Source organism: Ipomoea nil, unplaced genomic scaffold (genome assembly GCF_001879475.1).
Source record: "Ipomoea nil cultivar Tokyo-kokei standard unplaced genomic scaffold, Asagao_1.1 scaffold2957, whole genome shotgun sequence".
Classification (NCBI taxonomy): Eukaryota; Viridiplantae; Streptophyta; class Magnoliopsida; order Solanales; family Convolvulaceae; genus Ipomoea; species Ipomoea nil.
The window spans coordinates 1,631,342-1,647,127 of record NW_017619385.1 but is presented as its reverse complement, the minus strand read 5'-3'; the positions used below and the strand labels follow the sequence as shown (position 1 = coordinate 1,647,127).

The 15,786-nt window shown below is 40.6% G+C and overlaps 1 protein-coding gene across 1 annotated transcript; it reads right to left on the bottom strand.

Annotated features, from left to right (window-relative positions):
• Nucleotides 1-3,685: 3,685 nt before the first annotated feature.
• On the bottom strand, nucleotides 3,686-4,186 carry LOC109162694 (lysine-rich arabinogalactan protein 18-like). The gene has a single exon (XM_019311378.1). The coding sequence runs from the start codon at nucleotides 4,184-4,186 to the stop codon at nucleotides 3,686-3,688; it is 501 nt and encodes a 166-aa protein (XP_019166923.1).
• Nucleotides 4,187-15,786: the final 11,600 nt, after the last annotated feature.

The following is a 15,786-nucleotide window of genomic DNA, read 5'->3' as shown; positions in this document are numbered from 1 at the left end:
GGGAGAGCTTTTTTTCATTAAAATAAGGCCGAAAAGGAGGCCAGCCTTTACAAAAAAAAAGGGGCTATCTTAAAAAGCCCTAAGCTACTGGGGATGGGGTGTCGACGTCGACCCCTTCAACTTGCGCTCCTGCCGTTGGTCCAGCTAGGGGAACAGAAGAAGGGTCCTCCGCCTGAGGAGAGGACTCGATAAGCTCTGGGGGCGTCGCCGTGGGAAGAGTCGACGGATCAGCAGGCGCTGCCGGCCCTCCAGCATCCAACACCGGCTTGAGGCCCCAGCCCTCGGGAGTGAACGAGGAGTCGCGAGCCAGCAACGTGGCGTGGATCTCTGTCTGCGCCTCACAGAAGCCAAGGCGGTAATCGCGTTCGCCCAGATCCAGAAGGAACTCGTCGCCTTCTGGGGTCGCCAGCCACTCCTTGGCCACCTCTTTCTTCCGGGCCTCCACCCCCGCTCTCACATCCGCCTCGAAGGCCGCCGACTTCTTGTAATCTTCGACGGAGGTCGCGGCGATCGTCGCCAACTTATCCCTCTCCTCCTCCAATTGACGGGTAACCCTCAGCAGCTCGGAGTTGTGCACCTCCACCATCTTGAGGTGCTTCGCCTGCTCTTCCAGGAAAGCCTCCTCTGTTTGGCGCAACTTGAGAACCGTGGACCGCATCTCGGTCCTAAAGTTCTGGAGCCGCTTGCCCATCTCCATCTGAAAGGTGAGGTTCTGCGCAGTTGTCACGAGTCAGACAAGGAAAAGAAAGAGCGGAGAATAGGAGCCGAGTCAGTGACACTTACGCGGTAAGATTGGCGAAGCGAGGCCTCGAGGATATACCCGTCCCCCAAAGCTTGCGTCGCCGCCACGTCATTAGGCAGGAGAACGTCGGCGCACCACTTGCGGACCGAGGCGGCGCCCATCCAGATTTGGGCATCGGCATCCACCTCGTGGCACAGCTTGATCTTCTTCGGAGTCGGCCCCTCCGTGTGCTCGGCAGGGCGCTTGGAGCTTGGGCTCTCAGTCGAAGGAGGAGGTGGCTGCCGAGTGGGCGACACCACGGGCGATGGTGTAAGATCGACCACGTTGTGAGAGGGTGGAGGAGTCGGCCGAATCGCCGGCGACGGCTGAGAGGAAGAAGCGGCGGCGGCACCGGTGGAACGCTGCGTCAAGCGGCGCCTCATCTTTTCAGCCCTGTCCGCCATCTCTGGAGTCGGTGCAACGGCCTCGTCGGAGCTGGAGGAGTCAGAATCGTACGGACCTGCAAGAAAACCGCATAGTTGTGAGCGCTTCGGGTTAAAATAACAAATAAAGAAGTAGGAGTGAGTTGAGAACGGGGTAAAAAAAAGACGCTACCTATGGTGGCCGCGCCCTCCGGCAGTAGGCCATGCTTGGCCATGGCCCGGACCCGGGACCAATACTTGACCGAGTACGGCCCCAGGCTCTTCAAGAACTCGCCGCCCTGGACAGCATCTTCCGTAAAGACGGCGCGCCGAGAGCAAGGCTTGAAGAGAGTCGCCGGCCACAGGGTCGGAAAAGAGAAGGAAGAAGAGCGGGGTCGGACGAAAAAGTAAAGAGGCTTCCACTCTTTGATCGAGTCGGATAACGCCTCGAAGAGTTGCCGCCCCGGACGGGCGGCGACTTGAACGAAGCCAGGCGAGTGAGAGCCGACTTTGTTCACGGTAAAGAGGAACCGGAACAAGTCTAGATCCGGCTCGCACTGCCACCAATGGCAGAGGTTAATGAAGCTGGTAAGAAGGCGGTGCGAATTGGGCACTAACTGGCCCGAGACCAGGTTATAGTGCCGGAAAAGAAGCGAAAGAAATGGGTGAGGAGGCACTCGGAAGCCGAATGCGACCCTCCGCCGCGACAACCAGGGCCGAAGGGCCAAGCAAAAAACGGGCCATATCAAGGTCCGCTGCCGTGGCACTCGACGGGAGACCGGACGGCCTGACTATCGAGTCGAATTTGCCTCGCGGCCGTTCGACGCCGTCCGGCAGAGCCGCCACCGTGGTTAGCGGGGCTGGGCTCATCGGAGTGGCCGCCCCAGAAGAAGAAGGGGTTGGAAAAGAAGAAGAAGACACCGTCTGGAAGCCTGCCGGCATTTCCAGACGGCGGACAACAGAAGAAGAAGAAGAGGACGACGGCGAGGTCCCCGCCGGATTGTCAAAAGACTGACGGCTGGTGGAAGAAGAATAAGAGGAGGAAGACATTACTTATAGATCTGAGTTGAGGCTGGGAAGACGATGAAAGAGCAAAGAAGCTTGGGTGGAAACTTGAAGAGGAAGAGTAGAGGAGAGGAGCCATTTAAAAGGAAAGGGGAAGCCCGGGAAGCCGCCACGCGGCGCCTCCTCAGTGGAGGAATCGGAGGCGACAAGACATCGAAAGGACGCCGCATTTAATGCCTCGATAGATGGGGCGACGGTTCAGGTCTAGGGCTAGCCTGCAAGCGACGCGTCTACCCTAGACCGAGGCTGGATAGCTGTGACCCGGCCTGCTAAGCCGAAAGCCCATCAAGGCCGAAGCCATGGGGGCCCACCAAGATCATGCTGGAAGTTTCTAGAAAAGACCCGGCTGGGTCCGGCCAACTGAAGGGCCCAGACAAGTTTCTGGTCGTGAGGTCGGCCGATGGATTCGGCGAGTCCCTCGCCTAAGGGGATCAGTCGGACAAATTCTAAGAGCCGGTCATGATAACCGGGGGTCGGCCAAAAGACATGCGAAACCAAGAGTTGAACATAAAAACATGATTTTTATTCCATGAAACAGGGAGTACAAGGCTGAGGACTCGGCCACACACATTACAAAGAAAAGACGGGCCTAGGGCTTAGCTTCTTTCTCCTCCGCATGACGCACCGGCTGCGGACCCTCCAGGAAGTAGTGGGGACGGAAGGGCAAAGGACTCGGCTCAGGCTCGGGCTCGGGCAGTTCATCCAGATACACTGCGGGCTTCCCATCAACTACCATCAGCAGGGGCCTTTCTAGAGCACTCGGTGACATAGCTATGCCAAAAAGCGGAGGAGCCTCCCACTCTATGTCCTCCTCCGGTTCCGGGTCCTCCACCACAGGTTCCATCTCGGCGTCATCCGGCTCTACGATCATCAGGTCAAGCATATCGGGAGGCACCACGATAGGGTCAGAGGTGGAGTCGCCCACCAAGTGCCCTCCATTAGCCGCCCTTTTCTGCCGGAGCTCCTCCAGCCGGGCGTGCTCCTTGTTGCGAATAGACCAGCGGCGATCACCGTCTCTGAAGCTCATGGCTTGAAGTTTTGAAATGAGGAATGATGAGAAACATAGAGCCACCAAGAGCCCTTATATAGAGCCTTGAGGGGGCGATAACCCAGGCGCAAATCACGGAGGGAATCATAACTGACGTATGGGCGGTGCGAATCTCTGTCAGAGATTAATCCCATCAAATCAGCTCGGGAAGGGCGAGATTCGCACGCTAGACTGGAAAGCCTGACTCGCCCTGGGAGGCGGAATGCTTTACAGGTGTCAAACGAAGGAAGGACTCGACATGATGGCCGACTCCTCAACCATTCAGGCGGACGAGTGCACTAGCAATACGAAAGAAGAAGCAGAATGCAAAGGGTGTTTTATTATAATAAGAGGAGGTGTAGGTTACATGGAGCTTATTACAGCGAGAGTAAGCAAATGCTCCTAGAAGACTTCCCCTCTAGAATATAAGGCCAACCCCGGCCTACGTGATCACTCGCCCGGCGAAGAGGAGTCGCTCCCAAAGAACCCTCCTGATGGTCCAGGAGGGGATGGGCAAAGCGAGTCCCAGAAGGCCGGCATGAGTGGTGGCACGATCAGTTCTTCGTCTTCCGGATACGTCTCCTGGTAGCGAACGTAATCTTCCTCGTTCATCAGGCCCGTAATTGGACCATCCAGGTCGTCCAGAGGGATGGAGAAGGTCATACGGAAGGTCAGTTGCTCCGGGACAGGCACATCCACGACGGTTCCACCCGGGGAAGTCACTCGAGTGGTCACTGGAGGGGGAGAAGGGCGAGAAGACGGAGCGGCTTCACGTCGAGCAGGAGTCGGCGGACGAAGAGCCGAAGAGGCAGCGCCAACAGGAGATCTTTGGGGGGCTGGACGAGGAGCCTTCTTCTTGGGCTCCCTTTCGGGCCGAGTCCGTTTTGAGGGCAACGGGCGCCAGGGCGACCCGAAGTCAATTCGTTTCCCTTTCAATGGTGAGCGACCCATGAGGAGTTAGTGAGTAAGGTGAAGAGTTGCTAAGGACATTTATAGGCGCCAGGCCAAGTCGAGCAGATTCGAATGGTCCCGCGAGATCCGCGATATAGCGGATAATCTGGGCTATTCATGAGTCATTCAAGGCGTGGATGCGGTGAGCCGGATAAGGAGACGGTTACTACTTTTCCAAACCCAGGTTGGTGGACCGGGTGCGGAAAAGTGAGGGACTAGTTGATGGGGTGAGAACCCCGGCCCAAGAAAAGAGGGCCCAAAGAGGAAAGACCGGAGAGAAGAATGGGCTGACACGAGGCAGGCCTGGAGAATGTGTGGGCCAAGTCCAGGAGTCGGCCCAGGCCCAAATGGAAGGCCCAGGCCAGGGCTATGAAGGACGACCCAACCTGAGCATGGGCCGGAGACGAGGAGTCGGTCCGGGCCCAACCCAGGGAAAGACTCAATGCAGAGAGCCGTTGAGGGAGCCTCCGAAGAAGTTAAGACGAGGAGCCGTTGAGGCATTAAAGGCCGGACACGGTCCGCCGGTTACGAGCTAGAAAGAGCCGTTGGTAGACCCCGTAACGTCACTCGACGGCTCGGCACCTTGAAAGCAGCCTTGAAGTCGGTCATTGTGGGCCTTTAAGACAGTGAGGGAGGAGCCACTATAAAAGGGCTCCTCCACCCTTGTAAGAGGGGGGATTCGAGAACCCAGAAAGGGAATACAAAGCTTTATTAACATCGCATTTCATTGAAATTAGACTTTTTGTGAAAGGTGTATCCTCCAGCTGAAAGGTTGTGTTGGACCTCCTTGGGCCCGAAAACCCAAAAACCATCATATATATATATATATATATATATATATATATATATATATATATATATATATATATATATATATTGATGGTTTTATTGGGACCAGGTCCACCATAAACCGGATTTTAGAGGTAAAACACGGGGTAGGAAGATAGTATGTTCATTACCCGGGGCACTAGGCCCAAAATAGTACGTACAAAGTTCGGGGTATAGGTCCAAATAATACATAAATAATAAATACTATAGCCCTAAGGACTGGAGTAGGACCCAAAATAATAACTAAACAAGCTAAGGGAACTAATAAATGAAATAAAACTAAATATGTTACTAATAGGGCTCGAACCCTAGTGTACCAGCAAGAGGTTGAACACTTAAACCAATAGACCAAGAGGGGTTTGGTGAGTTAAGGGATGCCATTAAAAGGGAGGAAATGGTGCCTATTTATAGTGTTGAGGGATTCACAGATGGTTGACAAATGGAAGACATCTGGCAGCCTTCGTTCTGGACTACACACGTGTCCCCCCACTACTTTGCCTCCAACGCACTTCCAAGCATAAGTGGAGCTTCCTACCCTTTAATACACAAGATCTTGATTGGCTTGGTGGTTTGGAACTTAAACTTTTATGCTTGCGGTTATGGGTTCAATTTCCTCTAGTAATATTTTGTTTCAAGCTTTATTCTTTTCTTACCCCAACATAATTCCATTATTCTTATTGGGCCAACACCCCACCCATAAAGATGGACACCTCGCTTGGGCGGTTGGGCCGACTTTCCCCAACAAAATGGGACTCCCGAGGTCCCATATCGCCATCATATATATATATATATATATATATATATATATATATATATATATATATATAGAGCAAATTACACTTTTAGTCCTATGACTATAGGGGTCGTGTTAATTTCGGTCCGTGACTTTTAAAACTAACAATTTAATCCTTTAACTATACTTTTTTTTAGCAGATTTGGTCCTCCGGCCAAATCACCAGTAGAAATTAGCCGGAAAAAATTAAACCTTTTTAAATTTTTTATTCATGAGGACAAAATAGTCTTTTTACGTAGTTGCTTCTTCTTCCTCGCGTAGCTCACCGCCTAGCCACCATTAATGCTATGTTAAATTAACGATCTACTGCTATGTTAAATTATGCTTCCTCACCGACCAAATGTCGCCTGCTTTTGTTGTTTCCACTTTTTAATATAGAATTGAGAATTGAAGGAGATGGAGGAGGAGGAGCTGAAGTTATGCTCCCTGTTTTGAATAAATAATTGAAACAGTTTCTTATGCTCCCTGTTCGGAATAAATTATTGAAAAATTTTGGCGGCGACGGCAAAGGTGGAGGTAGCGGTGCCGGAATCATACACTTCCGGACCAGAATATTCAACCGCAGAAACTCTCGGAATATCCCGATCAACGCCTACGTTGTGGCGGTGGAAACGTCGTCATTTTTACGTGCAAAAACACCATAAAAAATAGCAAAATCTAACAGCAATATGTTTAGTGAATCCTAGCTCTTCTTAATAGAATTGGGCCTAAGAAAATGAGTATGCGAAAGAAATGGAGGTACTAGAAAGAATATAAAGAGGATAGCAGCTAGGAGACGGTGGTTGACAGCGGCGTTAGCGAAGCAGACCGACGTTGAGGAAGCAAATAACTTTTCCTTTTTTTTAAAAAAAAACGTACAATGACTGTTTTGTCCCTATGAATACATAATTTAAAAAGGTTTACGTTTTTCCGGCGATATTTGGCCGGTGATTTAGCCGGGTGGACCAAATGTGTTAAAAATTGCATAGTTAAAGGACTAAATTGTTAATTTTAAAAGTCACGGACCGAAATTAACACACTCCCTATAGTCATAGGACCAAAAGTGTAATTTGCTCTCTCTCTCTCTATATATATATATATATATATATATATATATATATATATATATATATATATATATATATATATATATATATATATAGGGAAGGGATCAGGTGCATTTGAGACTTCCCGTGCGGTTGTGCGGGTGGAAGCATGTTAAATATTAATCTGATGCACTTAAAGTACACAACTGACGGGCATATTTTACACTCATATTTTAGGTACATCTTTATAATAATTTTGCATTAATTATTTATAATTATATAATAATTATTTCATTTTTAGAATTTAATTATTAATTAGTTAAATAAGTGTTTTACAATAATATTTAGTTAATAATTTGATTAATATTATTATTATATAAGTGCGCTATAGTTATTAATTTATATTATTTAACTTAATTTAATTTTTATTTAATATAATGATTTATAATCTATTTTGTATTCATTTACTTAAAAAGCTAATTAAGATTAGTTTATATTTATTATATTTATAAGTAGTAAATGGGTCCAATTTGGATATTAAATTTGGATTGATTAAATAAACAATATTCTAATGACTAAGGTTGAGCCTTTTAATTAAATAAAGTCCAAAGAATGAAGTATTATTATATTTTACAATTCTTTCTTCTCTTATGTACAGACCATGCAGCGCACTACTTCGTCAAATTTGGAACAATTCCGGCGGCATTCTCGGAAGACTCGGACGTAAGGCTAAAATGGATGGTTGAAATTCATTTGGCCTATTTTTAGAATGCTATAAATAGTAGAAGTTTCCTATTGTAAAATGTTCATTCTTCCCCCCTCGAATATTCTTTAAGGTTGTTATCAATGTCCATTCGCGGCTAATTTCTTGTTTGGTTTAGTGAATTGAAGCCCCGGAGTTCATTATGCTGTAAGGTTATTTATTTATTTTTATTATATATTTTTTATGCATTTGAGTATTAAATATTCTTCTAAGTTATTTAAAATAATTGTGTCATTTAATTGCTAGGGAGGCCTACTAGTTATTTATTTGATATAATTATTTGCTATATTAGATAATGTTGTGCTACAAATTATTCTAATATTCAGTAGCAACTGAGGTTAATTATTGACGGCTTAGTGATAATTGGTCTCGGGTAGAATATTTTCCTAAATTAAATGCAACCGCTTGTGCTTGTGTTATTTAGTTTGTCGGTTTTCCTAGTTCCTATTGCTGCTATTAAATTAAATCTATAGCGCTTGTCTTAGATTATTTAGTAGTTAGGGGTAATTAAACCGCTTGTGCTTTATTTACCTACAACTAAGGGAAAACAGAAATGAAATAATTTCACGACAAATATTCAATTGCATATTAATTACTTTATTAATCAATAATCAGTGTTGAATTCCGGTGGTGGATCTTTACTAACCAAGGTCTCCTATTATAAGTGTTTTCGATATATTATTTTCATTGCTTTATTCGTTCAATTAAATTTCTTGTTTATTTAAATTCTCTTTTATTTTATCTTTATTCTCGATATATTCCAAACCCCCCTACCTTTAATTTGAGCACAAAAGTTAAACTAGTTACTCCTCGTGGGATCGATCCTTACTCCCGCTACTACGTTTGTAAGGTTTTAATTTGGAAGCCTACGACAGCTCACCAAATTTTGGCGCCGTTGCCGGGGAGATTTTCTAGCTTATTTTGTGTTTGTTTATTTATTTAATTATTTATTTTGTTATTTGTTTATTTGTTTTTCATTTGTCCCAAAAAAAAAAAAAATTTTTAAAAATCTTTTCTTTCGTTACTTTTATAAAATTGCTGCAATATATTATCTTTTTGTTTATGCCTGTAACTCGATCTGCTAATCAAAAAAATCTTGCCGTACAATCCAGAAATTGAAAGAACTGTACGCAGGTGGAAGAAACAAGCTTTGAGGAAATTGGAGTTTAGTGATCTGGCTACCGATCCCCAACCTTCCGCCCATTCTGATTTAGAAGAGGAACCCATGGCTCAAAATCAGACCTTAAAAGAGCTTGGAGCTCCAAATTTAGATCAGCAACCTTTATGCATCACTTTTCCCGCTCTAGATGCTAATGTACAATTCGAACTGAAATCTGGATTAATTCATCTTTTGCCTTCTTTTCATGGACTTGCAGGTGAAGATCCGCACAAACACTTAAAGGAGTTTCATGTGGTGTGTTCGAGTATGAAACCCACTGGGGTTACTGAAGAACAAATCAAGTTAAGAGCCTTTCCCTTTTCGTTGAAAGATTCAGCGAAGGATTGGCTATACTATCTACCTTCTGGGAGCATCACCACATGGAATAACTTAAAGACACTATTCCTTGAAAAATATTTCCCAGCTTCAAGGGCGGCCAACATTAGAAAGGAAATTTGTGGTATAAGGCAAAACAATGGAGAGTCATTGTATGAATATTGGGAGCGTTTCAAGAAACTATGTGCAAGCTGCCCACACCATCAAATTAGTGATCAATTACTCATTCAGTATTTTTATGAAGGACTTTTTCCTATGGATAGAAGCATGATTGATGCCGCAAGTGGTGGTGCTTTAGTTGACAAGACACCGGCGCTGCGAGAACTCTAATTGCAAACATGGCTGCAAATTCTCAACAGTTTGGCAATAGACTTGTCCAACCGTCTAAGCAAGTGAATGAGGTAAATATTTCAGCTCTTGAGCAACAAATTTCTGGTTTAACTACTCTTGTTCATCAATTAGCTGTAGGCAATATGCAAACTGTAAAAGCATGTGGAATTTGCTCGGTAGTTGGGCACCAAACAGATGCCTGCCCAACTCTTCAAGAAGTTGAACAAGTCAACATGGCTGGAGGTTTTCCTGGACAACCTCAAGGTAAGTATGATCCATTTTCTAATAAATATAATCCTGGATGGAGGGATCACTCGAACCTTAACTATGGGAACTCACAAGGGAACCAGTTTGTTCCGAATCGTTCCAACTTTCAAACGTATAGACAACAATTTCCTTCCAGCCACCAACCAGTCCAAAGCTCTAGCTCAGGTATGAATCTAGAAGATATTGTTAAATCTCTTGCTACTAACACTTTGCAGTTTCAACAAGAAACACAACTATTCCAACAGGAGACAAGGGCTAGTATTCAAGAAACAAAGGCTAGTATTCAAAACTTAGAAAGGCAAGTTGGCCAACTAGCAACTATGGTAAGTCGGTTGGAAGCACAGAGTTCTGGCAAATTACCCTCTCAAACGATCGTTAATCCTAAAGAGAATGTAAGTGCAATTACTGTGAGAAGTATGCCGCTGGAAAAGAACGTCGATATAAACAAGGGAGTATGTGCAGGTATCATTGTCAATAATAAAGAGACGTCCCAAGGTATGCTTTCTTATTTTTCTGATTATGAACCAGTACCCCCATTCCCTCAAGCTCTTTTAGAACCAATAAGAGGAAACTCAAATAATGATTTATATGAGACATTTCGTGAATGTGAGGCTAATAAACCATTTTTAGATTCTATGAAAAAGGTACCTCGCTATGCAAACTTTCTTAAAGAGTTATGCACTTTGAAAAAGAAACCAAATAAAGGAGTTGAAGAAGTGAAAGTGCAAGAGAATGTCTCTATGGCTAGTCAAGGCAATCTTCCTGAAAAGTGCAAAGACCCAGGTATGTTTACTATTCCGTGCATGATAAGTGGTGTTAAACTTGAAAATGCTATGTTAGATTTAGGAGCTTCTATTAATGTTATGCCATATCCTGTGTATGCTTCTTTAAATCTTGGACCCCTGAATAAATCTAGTATAGTAATTCAATTGGCTGATGGATCTACTACATATCCTAGGGGTGTGGTTGAGGATTTGCTTGTTAAAGTTAATAACTTGGTTTTTCCTGCTGATTTTTATGTCCTTGATATGGAAAATAATAATCAAATTTCTCATATTTTGTTAGGAAGACCATTTTTAAAAACTGCAAAAACGAAAATTGATATTCATAGTGGCATGCTTACAATGGAGTCTAATGGTAAATTTGTGAACTTTAATATTTATGATACCATGAAATCTCCTAGTGATGATAATTTTGCAATTTTTGTTGATTCCTTGAAACTTGTTAAATTTAATGCAATTGCTTCTATTGAAAATAAAGAAGAACCAAATAATAAATCATCTTTGAGTCCTAATCTGCATGAAGGGGCTGTTTCTTTGAATACTCATAATCATCGAAGGTACTCAAAAAGACGATGGAAATTTAAAGATATATCATAAGTCGAGCCAACGACGATAAACAAAGGCGCTGCTTGGGAGGCAACCTAAGGTGTGTTTGTTCCATTTTTATTTTATTTTATTTTATTTTATTCCCTATTCTCATTCAATAACCCTTTTTCTGCATGTTTTTATTCAACATTGGGGACAATGTTGATAATAAGTATGGGGGAGGAGATTTAGTTTTATTATTTGTTTACTTAATTTAGTTTTATTGTTTGTTTGCTTATTTAGTTTTATTGTTTGTTTGCTTATGTCAAAAATTTTTTTATTATTATTTGTTTTCTTATTTCATAATTTTCAAAAAATATTTTACTAATATTTTATGCAAAATAAGTATTATTTTGAAAAAAAAATAAAAATTTGTCCCTTCTTGGAATTCATGACATGATTGAATAAATAGTTTGCCAAGTTGTGATTAGTTTGTTAACATCTCTTGTTTGATATGTAGTGGCTATATTAAGTAAGCAATAAACCTGTGAGTGTTTTGAGCCACTGACTGACACTTCGGTCTTATTTTCTTTCTTTTGTGTGATTTCTTCCATAATTTTGTTTCTCTAGAACTTGCCTTGATTCTCTTTTAAAGCTAATTAGACCATGCATGATTCAAATGTGATTAAGGCCATTATTTGACTTTGAGCCTCACTAGCCAAATAACCGGTTTGTCCTATGATTTATTTCCCTTTGTTAACCACTTTGAGCTTTATGGCCATTCCTTTCTTTATTTTGGACCACATTACAAGACTTTTATATCTAAAATAATGCCTTCACCCAGCTGAATAACTAGTGGAGCAAATTTTGGATTATTTTTGTAATCTACGTGAGGTTGGGAAGGATAAGTGTGGGGGAGATCACTTACTCTTATTAATATGATTGAGAGTGAGGTGAGTTGTATCTTCGTTGTCAATATGTCGTTGGTCTTCTATGAAAAAGAAAAGATGAAGCAGTTCTCGATTCAAAAAAAAAAAAAAAAAAAAGGCATGAAAATTTGAAAAAATGAGGAAAAATGGAGAATATATGTTTGAAAAAGAAAAAATATTGCTGAAATAAATGAGAAAGAATCAGCAATTGATTTTGAGTTGAAGTTACTTCTAAATAAATGAAGTAAAGGGAAATTCTTGTAATATTGAGGAAGAATTCTATATTTCTGAGAATGACAATTGGGTTGAAATGTCAATAGGAAATGCTTTAAATGAAAAAATTGAGGGTGTTGAGCAAGTATCTTGGATTATTTGCATATATTTTGCTCCTCTAGTTTGAAGGTTTTATTTAAACTACTTCCCTAAAATATTCCCTACCTTAACCCTAGCCCCATTACAACCTATGGAAAGTCCTTATGATTTGTGTCATGCATGACTCTTGTAGTGGTGATTGAGAAGACATGCAAGCCTATGGTAGAACAATTTTATAGGAATGAACTTGAGTGAAATTTATACCCATCAAACACTTGAGTGATGAGTGACATTCTTGTGAGGGCTTACTTATTTAGCTTTCTCCATTTTCAAACAGGGTGCTAACTTATTAATTGCAGGGTGCTTCAGATTGTTGTTCATGATATGTTATGAGTTTTGGGAATTTCATTTTTAATTTACTTCGCAAATAATATTTTTGCTTGGGGACAAGCAAACGTTTTAGTGTGGGGGAATTTGACGGGCATATTTTACACTCATATTTTAGGTACATCTTTATAATAATTTTGCATTAATTATTTATAATTATATAATAATTATTTCATTTTTAGAATTTAATTATTAATTAGTTAAATAAGTGTTTTACAATAATATTTAGTTAATAATTTGATTAATATTATTATTATATAAGTGCGCTATAGTTATTAATTTATATTATTTAACTTAATTTAATTTTTATTTAATATAATGATTTATAATCTATTTTGTATTCATTTACTTAAAAAGCTAATTAAGATTAGTTTATATTTATTATATTTATAAGTAGTAAATGGGTCCAATTTGGATATTAAATTTGGATTGATTAAATAAACAGTATTCTAATGACTAAGGTTGAGCCTTTTAATTAAATAAAGTCCAAAGAATGAAGCATTATTATATTTTACAATTCTTTCTTCTTCTCTTATGTACAGACCATGCAGCGCACTACTTCGTCAAATTTGGAACAATTCCGGCGGCATTCTCGGAAGATTCGGACGTAAGGCTAAAATGGATGGTTGAAATTCATTTGGCCTATTTTTAGAATGCTATAAATAGTAGAAGTTTCTTATTGTAAAATGTTCATTCTTCCCCCCTCGAATATTCTTTAAGGTTGTTATCAATGTCCATTCGCGGCTAATTTCTTGTTTGGTTTAGTGAATTGAAGCCCTGGAGTTCATTACGCTGTAAGGTTATTTATTTATTTTTATTATATATTTTTTATGCATTTGAGTATTAAATATTCTTCTAAGTTATTTGAAATAATTGTGTCATTTAATTGCTAGGGAGGCCTACTAGTTATTTATTTGATATAATTATTTGCTATATTAGATAATGTTGTGCTACAAATTATTCTAATATTCAGTAGCAACTGAGGTTAATTATTGACGGCTTAGTGATAATTGGTCTCGTGTAGAATATTTTCCTAAATTAAATGCAACCGCTTGTGCTTGTGTTATTTAGTTTGTCGGTTTTCCTAGTTCCTATTGCTGCTATTAAATTAAATCTATAGCGCTTGTCTTAGATTATTTAGTAGTTAGGGGTAATTAAACCGCTTGTGCTTTATTTACCTACAACTAAGGGAAAACAGAAATGAAATAATTTCACGACAAATATTCAATTGCATATTAATTACTTTATTAATCAATGATCAGTGTTGAATTCCGGTGGTGGATCTTTACTAACCAAGGTCTCCTATTATAAGTGTTTTCGATATATTATTTTCATTGCTTTATTCGTTCAATTAAATTTCTTGTTTATTTAAATTCTCTTTTATTTTATCTTTATTCTCGATATATTCCAAACCCCCCTACCTTTAATTTGAGCACAAAAGTTAAACTAGTTACTCCTCGTGGGATCGATCCTTACTCCCGCTACTACGTTTGTAAGGTTTTAATTTGGAAGCCTACGACAGCTCACCAACAACACATACACATTAAGCACAAAAAAAAAAAAAAAACACCTGTAGAACACAACCTCACGTATGTTAAGCACAAGCTTCACGCATGTTAAGTACAGGTCTCACGCATGTTAAGCACAAGTCTCACGCATGTTAAGCACAAAAACGCACGCACCTTAAGTTTTAAAAACAACTCACATTAAGTACACACTCACGCACATTAAGTACAAATATCACGCACCTTAAGCACACGACTCACACACATTAAGCACAAAACTCACACACATTAAGCATAAAACTCATGCACTTTAAAGTTTCAACAACAACTCACATTAAGTACACACTCACGCACATTAAGCACCTAACTCAAGCACATTACGCACAAGACTCACGCACATTAAGTACAAAACTCACGCACATTAAACATTACACACTCACGCACATTAATCACCCGCACAACTGCACGGGAAACACTTAAATGCACCTGAACCTGAACCTCTCTATATATAAATATAAATAAAAATAAATGAATAAATAAATAAATATATATATATATATATATATATATATATATATATATATATATATATATATATTCTTTAGTTTGTCATTTTCATATTTTCCGTATTATTTAACATCTCTATAATTCTCATTTTACGTTATTCGCTTCCGCATTATTCCACTATATTCCTAATAGGTGTTGATCTGACCACGCTTTTCCTCTGGTCTCCTAATGTCAATAAAATCGCCCATTACCAATCAAAGGAGAGGGCTTCTCGTGGAGAGGTCACAAAGCAGCTGCCAAGATTCCTGACATTTATTTCTCGAGAATTACCATAGAATCTGGTGAACCTCTGCTGGTTGGCATCTTCTTGAAACACCACTACCGCATTAATGTAATTTTTAGAACAGCTAAGAATATCCACCGTCATTTTATCCGTCCACAGCAAAGTAACTCCTTCACTACCACCCAAACAGTCCACAACTAGAAGCCTACAAGCCCACTAAGGCCCTAGATCCTAGGCACATAAATAAAGAAAATGTTTGTGCCTTCCATTTACTTAGGCTATCAAATAGGGATGACAATTTGTCCCGTCCTCGATTGGGACGAGGATGTGAAAAAATTTTGGAGAACGGGGACGGGGACGAAGATACCGCTCCCCGCCCCGCCCTGTCCCGTCCCCGAATAATTATTATAATTAAAAATTAAATAAATTATATATATATATATATATATATATATATATATATATATATATATATATATATATATATATATATATACTTGTCATCAAATGAGTCCATTTTGTTATATGAGTCCGCGTGGACAGATCTGTACCATTGAATGCTTGAGATCAATGGTTTATATTTCGCCAACTGTGTTGTAGGTTTGAATCGCAAGGAGAATAAATAAATAAATAAATTAATTAATATACATATATACATACATACATACATACATACATACACACACACACACACACACACACACACACACACACACACACACACACACACACACACACACACACACACACACACATATATATATATATATATATATATATATATATATATATATATATATATATATATATATATATATATATGATTTTAACGGGAACGGGTCCATCATAAATCGGGAATAGAGAATATA

Coding starts and splice junctions, on each gene's coding strand:
- LOC109162694 (XM_019311378.1), bottom strand. CDS start 4,186: ATGGGTCGCTCACCATTGAAAGGGAAACGAATTGACTTCGGGTCGCCC.